This window comes from Rhinolophus sinicus, linkage group LG03 (assembly GCF_036562045.2).
Source record: "Rhinolophus sinicus isolate RSC01 linkage group LG03, ASM3656204v1, whole genome shotgun sequence".
Classification (NCBI taxonomy): Eukaryota; Metazoa; Chordata; class Mammalia; order Chiroptera; family Rhinolophidae; genus Rhinolophus; species Rhinolophus sinicus.
In genome coordinates, this window is record NC_133753.1 from 35,130,260 (window position 1) to 35,142,703 (window position 12,444).

At 36.7% G+C, this 12,444-nt stretch overlaps 1 protein-coding gene across 1 annotated transcript in view; it reads left to right on the forward strand.

The window, feature by feature from the left end:
• Positions 1-7,217: 7,217 nt before the first annotated feature.
• CCDC175 (coiled-coil domain containing 175) overlaps positions 7,218-12,444 on the forward strand; it is a 47,922-nt gene continuing 42,695 nt past the window's right edge. The window contains exons 1-3 of the mRNA XM_019725827.2: positions 7,218-7,465; positions 9,939-10,024; positions 11,850-11,961. Of these exons, the coding sequence (XP_019581386.2) occupies positions 7,309-7,465; positions 9,939-10,024; positions 11,850-11,961 (355 nt within the window). The 5' untranslated portion in view covers positions 7,218-7,308. The remainder of the gene's footprint in view (positions 7,466-9,938; positions 10,025-11,849; positions 11,962-12,444) is intronic.

The window sequence follows — 12,444 nt, forward strand, 5'->3', positions numbered from 1 at the left end:
AGCCATATACAGAACTTTTCACCCAACAGTAGAAAAATACACATTCCTCTCAAGTGCACACAGAACATTCTCCATGATAGAGCACATGTTAGTTCACAAAACAAGTCTTAGCAAACTTAAGAAGATAGAAATTATACCATGTATCTTTTTTGGAATGAAACTAGAAATGAGTGAAAGAAAGAAATGGTAAAAATTCACAAATATGTAGAAACTAAATAATACACTCTTGAACAACCACTGGGTCAAAGAAGAAATCAAAAGGGCATTTAAAATATATCTCTTGAAAAATGAAAATAAAAACACAAATTACCAAAACTTATGGCATGCATCAAAAGAAGTATTAAGGGAAGTTCACAGAGATTAATGCCTACTTTAAAAAAGAAGAAAGACCTTAAATAAACAACCTAACTTTACACCTCAGGGAACTAGAAAAGAAGAACAAACTGAACCCAAAGCTAGCAGAAGGTAGGGAATAATAAAGATCAGAGCAAAAATAAATCAAACAGAGAATAGAAAAAAACCAACAAAACGAAGAGTTGTTTTTTTGAAAAAGAAAAACAAAATTGACAAACCCTTACCTAGACTAAGAAAAATAGAGACAAAACTCAAATAAAATCAGAAATGAAAGATGAAACATACAGGTACTTCAGAAATAAAAAGGATCACAAGACACTATTATGAACAATCATATGCAAATTGGATAATCTAGAAGAAATGCATAAGTTCCTAGAAATATATAACCTACCAAGACTGAATCAAGAAGAAATAGAAAACCTGAACAGACCAATAACAAATGAGATTGAACTAGTAATCAAAAACTTCCCAATAAGAAAAGCCCAGAACCAGATGGCTTCACAGCTGAATTCTATCAAACATTCAAAGAACAATTCTTGTTAAGCTCTTCCAAAAAACAGAAGTAGAGAGAATATTTCCAAACTCATTTTAGAAAGCCAGCACTACCCTGAGACCAAAGCCAGATAAATACACCACAAGTAAAGAAAACTACGGGCCAATATATCTGATGAACATAGATGCAAAAATCTAGCAAAACAATACTAGCAAACTGAATTCAACAACATCCTGAAAAACATTCTACACTATGACCAATGGGGATTTATCTCTGGGATACAAATTTGGTTTACCATAAACAAATCAATTGATATTGTACACCACATTAACAGTTGAAAGATAAAAACCACATTATCTTCTCCGATGCAGTAAAAGCATTTGACAAAGATTGACATCCATTCATGATAAAAGCTCTCAATAAAATACGTATAAATGAAAATTTCCTCAACATAATGAAGGCCATTTATGAAAAGCCCACAGCTAACATCATAATCAATGGGAAAAAACTAAAAGTGTTTCCTCTCAGATCTGGTACGAGGCAAGGATGACCACTCTTGCTTCTTCTATTCACATAATACTGCAAGTACTACCAAGAGCAATCAGACAAGAAAAGAAACAAAAAGCATCCAAATCAAAAGGAAGAAGTAAAATTATCTTTTTGCAGATGACGCAATCCTATATGTAGAAAACCCTAAAGACTACACACACACACGCACACACACACACACCATTAGAACTAATAAATACAGTAAAGTTGCAGGATACAAAATCAACTACAAAAGTCAGTTGCATTTCTTTACACCAACATTGACCTATCAAAAAAGGAAATCAAGAAAACAATCCCATTTATGATAGCATCAAAAAGAATAACATACCTAGGAATAAATTTAACCAAAGAGGTAAAAGATCTGTACACTAAAAACTAAGACATTTATGAAAGAAATTTAAGCAGACACACATAAATGGAAAGATATTCTATGTTCATGAGTTGGAGGAATTAATATTATTTAAATGTCCATACTACCCAAAGTTGATACACATATTCAATGCAATCCCTATCAAAATTCCAATGGCATTTTTCACAGAAATAGAAAAAGCGATTCTCAAATTTGTATGGAACTACAAAAGACCCTGCATAGACAAAGCAATCCTGAGAAAGATGAACAGAGTTGGAGGCATCACACTGCCTGATTTAAAATTATATTCCAAAGCTATAGTAATAAGTATGGTACTGGCATATATGGACACATAGACCAATGAAACAGAATACAAAGCCCAGAAATAAACCCAAGCATGTATAGTCTTGACCAGGGCACCAAGAATACATAATGGGTGCTGGGAAAATTAGATATCCACATGCAAAAGAATGAAATTGGACCCTTATACTCTATACAAAAATCAACTCAAAATGGATTAAAGACTTACACATAAGACCTGAAACTGTAAAACTCCTAGGAGAAAACACAGGGAAAAGGTCCTTACATTGGCCTTAGCAATGATTTTTTAGATATGACACCAAAAGCTCAAGGCAACAATATAAACATAAACAAGTGAAACTACATCAACCTAAAAAGCCTCTGCACAGCAAAAGAAACAACAAAATGAAAGGCAACCTATGAATTGGGAGAAGATATTTGAATGGTGATGCTCACCTTACCATGGCACTGGGCAGAGCTTCCAACACGAAGAAACAGAGCAGGGCTGAGTCTGGGACAGGCCAGGCTGACAGGGAGAAAGGGGCTTAGGCCAAGCCTTCTCAATTCCCTATCCAGTATCACTGGAACCAGCGAAAGTAACATTGTGTGGAGAAGACCTCTGATAGAGGCTTTCAGAGGAAGGAGGCAGGCAGCCCTCCAAGACGGTCAGGAAGAAAGCCCAGGTAATAAAGAGTCTTCTCACTGTTCTTTTAACTATGACAGAAAATGAGTTCAGGCTCTGTATTCAAAAGGTTACTTTGAAAATTAAAAATTAGATGTTTCCACTGAGTTTCGTGAGGTTCCCCTCCCTCCAACCAAGGAATACAAAAGTCATACACTTCTAGTTTATCTGTATTTTCTTTCTGATACTCACTTATTAATGGTTCAGTACAAAATAGAACCTCAGCATGTAAATTCTTGTATAAGGACAAATTGCCCAATGAATATGATGCATCTAGTGATAACTATAAATCAAAATAGGCAATATTGTAATTTTTTTCACGTTGGTCATCAAAATACCCAGAAATTCTATAGTGCTAGCTCTGTTCAATAAGTGTGTTTAAAGTGCTCTAACATTAGGAGGGAGTCTACCACACTATAATTTCTTAGTGGCAAATTGACCCTGCATTCCTTTTTCTGCGATAGAATATAACTCATGACTTTTCTTTGCTTTCCCTAAGTAAGAGAGAATACCCAGATGATATATTCCCAGCAGAATAAAGGAGTTTTCTTTAGGGACTCTATTCTGCATGAACCCATTTGGGTGCTGGGGTTACGGTAGAATCTTTAACTTCCATTGGGAAAAATAGTGCTAAACCAAGAGCATTTTCTCCTGGCCTTCTAACTAGAGTTTCTAACTACATAAAATGCATTTACTTTATTTCCTTTTCACAAAAAATTTACCTTGTTTTTAATTTTGTTCTTTCATTCCTAAATTGGCTATTAAATGTATTTAGTCAACTGACTAATTATTATATAACTTAGCTACTTATGAATTAGTTAATAAATTATATTAAGCCAATTACCTTACGGCTATTAAAGTGAAGCCTCTTAGCAATAATATGGCATCGCTGAGCCAGATACTATGCTGGGCTCTTTACACATCGTATTTCTAATCCTCAGAAATTCAAAAACCTACATGAGTAATATTTTAATTTTTCTTGTCCAAATGAGAAGACTGAAACTAAAGATGTTTAAATCACTGGCATAAGTGTACGCAATTAGTAAATGACAATACCAGGACTTGGAACCCTATTTGTCTGAGGCCTGGACTCGCCATGGAGCCCAACTGCTTTCCCCGTTTCCCTGCCCTTCTCCTTCTCCCTGCAATCTCTAGCTCAGGAGCAATACTGCCTCAGCAAGATGATTCGGTTGCTAGTAAGCAAACCCACTAAAGTATATTAACATAAATGGGCATTTATTGGAAGAACCTAGGGAGTCCAAGGCTTTAACTGTAGGGGACTGAGTATTTCTCCAAACACAATTTTGCTGCTTTGACCTTTGCAGTTAAAGATGGAAGCGTTTACATTCAGGCATTTCCTAACAACTCTGCCATGAACAGGGGCAGAAAAGACAGTGCACAAATCTTAAAGAGCTCTAAATCATTCCTTAATTTTATATACACACTAATCCTGAGCCAGAACACACTGCACATAGCAATAGGAAAAGAAACAGTTGGAGTCATGGTGACATTTCTTCGACTCTGGAGGCTCATTCATCTGGCAAAGCTGAGAATTCAGAATTCTCATTAACTTTGAAATCACAGTTAAATAAGAGTTACCATTTTAAAAAATAATAAGCAATAATTCTGGTATAGTAAAATTCACTCAGAACCAAACTTTAATTATATACAAGTTAATCTGGAGATTCAAAATGTCCTTCAAAGTGTTGTAATAATGATGATCAGTAAGACCATTGTGAATGTCAGTTCTTGCCCCACCAGCCAAGATATAAAAGTGATGTGAGTCCCTGAGAAAGTTGCTTTTTCCCTCCAGTATTTTTCTTTTCCTATTAAAGCCTGAACAGCAAGTTTAAGCTCTATATTTTTAAAAATTCTAAATATATGAATCCTATTATCCATTTCAACAATATCTTAAGCATCTATTGATGTGCAAATTGCTCTGTTGGATGCTATAGGAGATTCAAAGATGAGTAAAACACAGTCCCCCTTTTTTATAGAGTTCATAGTAGTATAAAGATAGTAACATCTAAATTTACAAGGTGCCTCTTTTTGCTCCGGCATTGTTTTTAAACACTGTATATTAATTTGTTTAATTCTCATGACTTCCCTACAATGAGGGACCTATTTTACAGTGAGAAAATGGAGGCATAAAGATTACAAAGCTATTCAGTATAAGACTATCACACAGAAAACTGTAAGACCACTCGGCCTAAGAGAATTACCATCTATGGGAAGTTTGAACAAAGTACTTTGGACGCTTTGAGGTTATTGAGCTCAAGAAGGAACGTATGGATGAGACAGTTGTTGCGATGGGCTAACAATACAAGTGTGATGTCAGTAGGTAGAGAAACCACCTGCAATGCAGACTTTGATTTTGAACAGGTTGAATTTGACATGCTAGCAGCATAGCAGATGAGAATGTTTAGCCTACAAGATTAATATTTAGAAGACAGGTTTGGCAGGAGATACAACCGGAAAGTTATTTGTGTGGGTTCAACTCTATTTGAGGGAAGTTAGAGAGCATGAAGGAAGGCCAAGGACAGAGTCCAGGCAGCATGTTCCTTTTTGACAAACGGGAGGAAACCGACAGGGGAGCCAGTGAGGGAAGTGAAGAAGGAATCCCAGGAAACAATTGGGAGGTGAATTTCTAATGAAGGGTTGGGGGAACTGGGTAATGGTGTCAAATTCTGCAGGAAAACGGGAATGGGAGGAATGGGGCTTGAGAAAAAGGCCATTCAAAGATGAGGAGGAGGCAATTTAGAATTCAGCGTGAACGATGCATTATGGCCAAGATATAGACCACAGTTTTAAGAAATTTGGTAATAAGGGGAAGCAGAAAGGTAGAGTGGTAGAAGCATTTAGGGAAGACATGGAATAAGGAGAAAACTGGGCATGAGTTCTGAGGGATCTGTGGAAGACACAAGTGAGGGAGGAGTTAATTGAGGAAGGTCTTTGAGAGGGAGGGAATGGGATTGAAAGTGGCAATGACTTTCTTGTATTTTTATTTTGCAAATGAGCTCTGGAAATTCACAACTGCATCCATATATAAGAGACTGGTCAGTATCCTCCTGCCCCCCAAAAAAGAGAGTAGACAAAGATTTTTTAGTCAAATGGAGAGCTTACCTACTCCAGTGATCTTTAATAAATCATCTTCAGATGAATCATAACTAAAACTTTGTAAAAATAAGAATTAAATTAATTAAAATAAGAAAAAATAAGGAAAGTAAGAATGCTGCTACTTTAAGATCATGAGTGTTTGAAATGTCTATAAAAATGCTCAGTGAGCATTAACAATCTCCACGGGGAAAACATGAACATCTCTACTATCAATATCTTAATCTCATCCTTTTAAACTTTTAGTTTTCTATGTATGTTTTATAATATATACATTTTTAGTACTTGCATATAATTTATAAACAAATACACTTAAAGAGGGGGAAAAAAACACACTCACCACGGCTACCTTCCTAAATGAGGATGCCACCCGAAACATCAATGACGTCATCATCATCAGAGACCCTCTTGCTACATACAGCATTAGTTGTCTCAGGTCCAATTTAATTTCTGATTATTCTGCAAATACTTCCTTGAAAAAAACACACGTAATGCTTGCCATTGATGAGGATATTCTACTGTACCATAAAGCATTACCTGAGGCAGAAGTAAACGGAATTACCCAGCAGCTGCCAGCAGGGAGCAGCGTAATCTGTTCTCCATCATTATATTCGCAGCATCATTGCCTGCAGCAATAAAATCCAAACTCCTGAGCTCGAAATTCAAGGCCCCTTACAGTGAAATCACAACCCAAATTTCTGGCTGGGCTCCTGCTTTTCCTCTCCATGCGCCCCATGCTCTACAGCCACACCTTCACGGCTCTGGTGACATCCCATCCAGCCAGAGCACTCCGCACCCCAACCCCAAATGCCTGCCCTGGTTGCACAGCCACAGGCAGCTCCAGCAGAGCTGACGGTGCCCCAGTCCTGGAGGTGGAAGGACTGCTCTGACATTGTCCAATTCTAAGGGCTGGGACACAGGTTATCCCCCAAGGTCACTGAATCTCTCATCTCAGTACAATTTTCTGAAAAATGGGATAATCATAATAATTGCCCTGAAGAGTTATGATAAAGATTAAATAAGTCATGGAAGCCGTTACAAAAATGTACACTTTGTGAAACCACAAAACGCCTTCCAGGTGTGTAACTACCTAGGCCAACCTAAAACCACTAGCAAATGCCCGTAAAAGTGGAGGTAATAAAAAGAACCTGCCTCACAAAGCCATTAAGCTCCTCTGTAGTACCTGACACAGAGAAATGTTCAAAGGTGATCATTACTATGATTCCAATGGTTCACAAGAAAAGTACAGACCAAAACTAAAGAAATGAAAATGGAAGGCGGAAAGGACAGCTAAAGAGGGACTCGAACTTCCAGCATCGCTTAATTATTGTGGATAAAGTTAGAGACCGAGGAAGTACCCACTCCACGTGAGCGCCACGAGCTGGCGCCCCGCCTTGAAATGCTCGTTGCCGGTGGCAACGGCGGTCCTTTCCTCTGGCCTAGCAGGCGCTGCGCCGGAGCAGCAAGATGGCCCTGAGCTCCTGGTCTCCAGAACTGGGGTTCAGCGAGAAGACGCTGCAGTCGGCCGCGGTCTCTACCGGCCCCTCGCTGGAGTTATGCACCTTCCCCTCCACTCTGGGCTCTTCGGTCGCGGCCGCCGCGCTGGAGCAGCTCTTTGTTGTGGGTGAGAGGCCTGCAAGCGCGGGGGTGGGTACTGGAGCGGAGGCGGGGGATGTCGCCTCAGAGTTGGCGACTAGGTGGCGCTCAGCGGGAACCCTCAGTGGCATTCCTGACTAGGGCAGAGCTTTCTGTGGCTTCTAGGGGGAGAGAGAGGCTACGGCGTAGAATCCAGGGCCCAGCTCTCATGCTGTGGTGCCACTGGAGCGACTCGGCCCAGCTCACACTGGTATGTAGCTAATGACAAATCCCTGACAAAACCTGGACTCCCAGGCCACTGCCATTTACCTGTGAGAGGATTGCCCACCTGCATTTTGATTATACATTCAATTTCAGTTTGTCCCTTCTTGCCTTTTCTTTGCAAGTTAATTTCCGCCAACATTATGCCATGGCAGACTGGAGAATTTAACAGGCAAACAAGGAAGGGAGTGTGTTAAGAATCTCTTGTTGTATTAGGTCAGGAAAATTAGTTAGAGAAAGATGTTTAGGAGATGCAAACGGTTAATAACCTTAGATGGGGCCAGGTTAAAATACTTCCTCAGTTAGAAAGCTGAACTTGTAATCAAATCACATGAGCTTAAAGGCAAGACATAGTCCGAGAAAGGGCATTTCAGTATTCAGTTCATAAACCATTTAGGCCAAACAACAAAGCATCTCCTTGCTTTACTCTAATCATATTGTTTCAAAATAATGGTTTTGCTGTTTATCATAATGTTACTCTTAGTTTGGGATAGTTTCTTTTTTCCTTCTTAGATGAACTTACTTAACTTTATAATACTTACAAGTTTGGATGAATATTTTCATTAAAAATGTTTACCACTGAAGAGACCTAATGATTCACGTGTGTCCAAGGTCATCTAGATTAGCATGTCCATTCAACCCTAATACTTAGGTACAAATGCTTTTCCTGCTAATAATTTCTGGACCCTCAGAAAGTTTTTCATAGGAACAATCTTCATTACAATCTTCTTGAAGAATCAAGACAATCTTCTTGTCTTGAATGTGAATGATAAAATCTGTAGCATTCCAGCCCGTTTACAAATGGGAACAAGCTTGTGCTCATTCATTCCATGGGAGAAAGGAAAGAGGCAATGCCTGTCCCTCCCTAACACACGCTTGCAATCTCGGTAACTAATTTTCATTTGGTTTGAGAGCTTAGTTCGTTAAGGGAATCCAAGTTCCCTGGAACTGAGGGCAGACATTGTTACCGTGTTTCCTGAAAATAAGACCTAGCCAGACCATCAGCTCTAATGCATCTTTGGAGCGAAAATTAATATAAGACCCGGTCTTATTTTAATTAAGACCGGGTCTTATATAATACAATGTAATGTAATATAATTCAAATATAATATAATATACCGGGTCTTATTTTAATGTAAGACGGGGTCTTATATAATATAACGTAACATAACATAATATAATATGACTGGCTCTTATGTTAATTATTGCTGATGGTCTGACTAGGTCTCATTTTCGGGGAAACACGGTATTTACTCTTCTGAAAGGTGAATATGACCATTGAGGACCTTGGAGTCACACCACTTACATTTGAATCCAGACTCTATCAGTGATGGGCTCTGTGACCTTGAACATGTGACATGACTTGAGAGTCTTAAATTTCTCACCTGTGAAATAGGAATGATAAGGTTATAAGAATCAATTAGGTAATACCTGTAAAACATTAGGCACATCAGACTATTCCCACGCATGAGGCTGCAGGCCCGGAATCTACTTAGAGTCTGCATAATGCAGAGGTGACAGAACCAAAGTAAGCAGAGCTTCCTCTGTTCTTGCTGCTCTTCCTTTTATCCTTTCTTTTTCCTTCCTCCTTCCCATTCTGTATGTGTCTGTCTTCATTACCTTTGCCAACAGTTCTCCAGCTCTTCTGATGTGCTTTCCATTTACAGTGTGTGACAGAAAAGGAGACGTCTATGTCAGTGAACAAAAAGGGTTAGAAATTCTGTCTCCCTCACACCTATCAGTTCTACAAATATTTAATCTCATCACATGATTACAATTTTAGCACAGAAGTAAAAATGACATAATAGATTTTATATAGTTAATTAAATGTGTGGTTTAGAGTAAAATACTATATTTAGGATATATGTATACAAATATATATGAAAATATTCTTAAACAAACCTATGTTATAGGCTTGTTATATTTATCCCTTCCACAAATATTTGTTTTATTTTTTTTGTCCTATCCTATACACATCCCCTTTTCTACCATAGAGATGCAAAGATAGACTCAAGAGGAGTTTGTCCTCAAGGAGCATAAAATATATACCTAAATTAGAATACTATAAAATGGAAAATAACAAGTACAAAAGGGATTCATATAAAGTGCTATAGAAAATCAGAGATAGAAGATGTAATTTCCAGCTGAGTAAACATTTGAGCTAGATCTTAAAGGGTTCAATAGGATTTGGACAGATAAGTAAAAGATCTTAATTTTATAATTTTTTTTTTTTTTTTTAGAACGATCACTGCAAAGTGACTATTTTAAATGCAACGAAGAAGCTAGGACCTTTCTTAAGGACATTGCTATAGCTGTCAAGAAATTGGTATTGTATTATCTATAAGGGCTATTTTTTCAATCTTCCTCTTATTTCTTCATCAAAGTTTAATTTAGCACCAGCTCTGCTCAAGGTATTTCAATAGAGGAATAGGGAAAATATTTACCCTGAGTAAAAATGAAATGTTCCTTCAGTTTACTAAGCATTTGCACCAGGGTTGCTCAGCTGTGGATTGTGGCCCGAAAATCCATGCAGAACACTGAATTAAGACCTGTGCAATAGATGAGGGCAAGCCAGCTAAGGAGAAACAATACTGGTGATAACACAGCTCAGTTAAAAGGTGGACCAAATGGGCAAATGCTTGGGACGTCAATATGTAAGCATTGCTTAAAACAAACAACCTCTGAAATAAATTGCATACGTGGTGCCAATTAACCCAGTTGTCTATAAGCATTACTAACTAGTGAAGGATTTGGGGGCACCTATTTCACTGAAGTAGACCATGCTGTTCAGTGAAAACAAACAGAAATTCTTTTGGTTATACTAAATAACTACTTGGCCCCAGAAAGAAATATTTAAAGAATTTCCTTTTGAAATGTCACAGACCTTTTTCTGTTCGGTCCTGGATGATATTTGCAATGCTTGCCTAGTAGGGTCAGAATAGTGAAGTCTCTTCATTTGAAGATATTGAATAAGAATCTACTACATATCAAATATCTAAAAATATGGAAATATGGCTGTAAGGTAAATGAGTTTTGCCTACAGACTGCTGATAAAAGTTAATCTCATTACTTTAAAATTATATTTTTACGTATGTATACTACAGAATTATACTTTATGATCACACTTAATTGAATACATATATGGAAATAGTTTGTGCATATTGTAGTGTGCTGTGGTCTTGTGAAAACTTTCCTCTGTTTTTAGTTATATTTTTCTCCAGAAATTGAAGGGGTCAAACTATTTATTGTGGCTTACTAAAGTATCTAGCATGTCTTCATTTAATATCTGAGCTGTGAAATCTCTTAGAGATAAATCCATCCATTTTTTTAAAGCAGCAAATTTTCACTATTATAAAAGCCCTACATGTTTACTCTGGAAAACTTAGAAAAGATAAACAAGCAAAAGGAAGCAAGTAAAAGCCACGATGATCCATCACCCTTAAATAATCACAATAATTCTTTGATACATGCCCTTCCTACTTTCAGAATATAAATGATAGTGAATTTTAATTTTTATAAAAGAGTGATCATACTACTATGTAATCTGCTTTTCAGTATTCATAAAATATAATGGTAATTTATCATGTCATAAAGCAACTATAGCCATTATGACCATTTATTTAAAAGATGATTTATCTATTTTTTTCCACTAACAGATTTTTGAATGTTTTTCTTTTTTCAAATAGGCCCACCAAACAATGATAAATTAGCAATTATTATTATAATTATAAAGCTCCACCTCACTCTTTGTTTGGATTTGTAGGTATGTGTAAAATAACCTTTGTTCTCTTTATACCTATGCATATTTTTATTAACATTTTCTATTTTTTACTTAAGTCACTTGTTTTCTCAATGTTACCCTTTTTAGTTGTTCCTTTTAAACTGATTGAAACTGCAAACAAGAAACACATACATAGGGAAAAATGATTTCTGAGTAGAAGAAAATCAGCAGAAAATAAAAGATAAACTAACAATGACACCTTAAAAACTGTAGTTACTTTTCCCACTTTCTATTCCAAATAAAAATAGCAGAGAGTGTTCAATGAAAATCAAATTTTGATCTTTGAAGGCATTTATAGGGCATTGTTTAGGAGGTAAATATTATTATTATAGTGTCTTAACTTTTTAAAATATGTAATTTAAATTTTTAGGAAGAAATGAGAAAAGCCACAATCGATCTTCTAGAAATTGAAAGCATGAAATTCAGCAGACTGTATTTTCTATTAGAAACTCTTCCCAGTGACATTAGCATAGAATTAGAAGGTATGTTGAGATTAATAACTGTAGAAATTTTTGTCTTATAAGAAATTAGAACCAAGTACTTGTAAGAAGATGAGTTTAAAGTATGATTAAATAAGATTAATTTAGTTATTACATGTCAAAATATAGCTAGAAAGAGTACATGACACACAGTGAGATCCATAATAATTTTTCCTGGCATTTTAAGTGGAAATAGGACATATATATGTACTAATTTAAATTTATATAAGTTAGTTTCTAAATAAAGATGTGTAGATCAGCCCATTCAAAATTGATATTTATGCAATTAAATTAGGCAGCTTGACTGGCCTAAACTACCATTCTACTTCCTGTCTCTATGGGTTTGGCTATGATAGGCTCCTTATATAAATGGAATCATACACGATATGTCCTTTGTGACTGGCTTATTTCACTTGACATAGTGTCTTTAGGTTTCACCCACATTGCAGCATGTGCCAGAATTTCCTCCTTTTTAAGACTGACCGA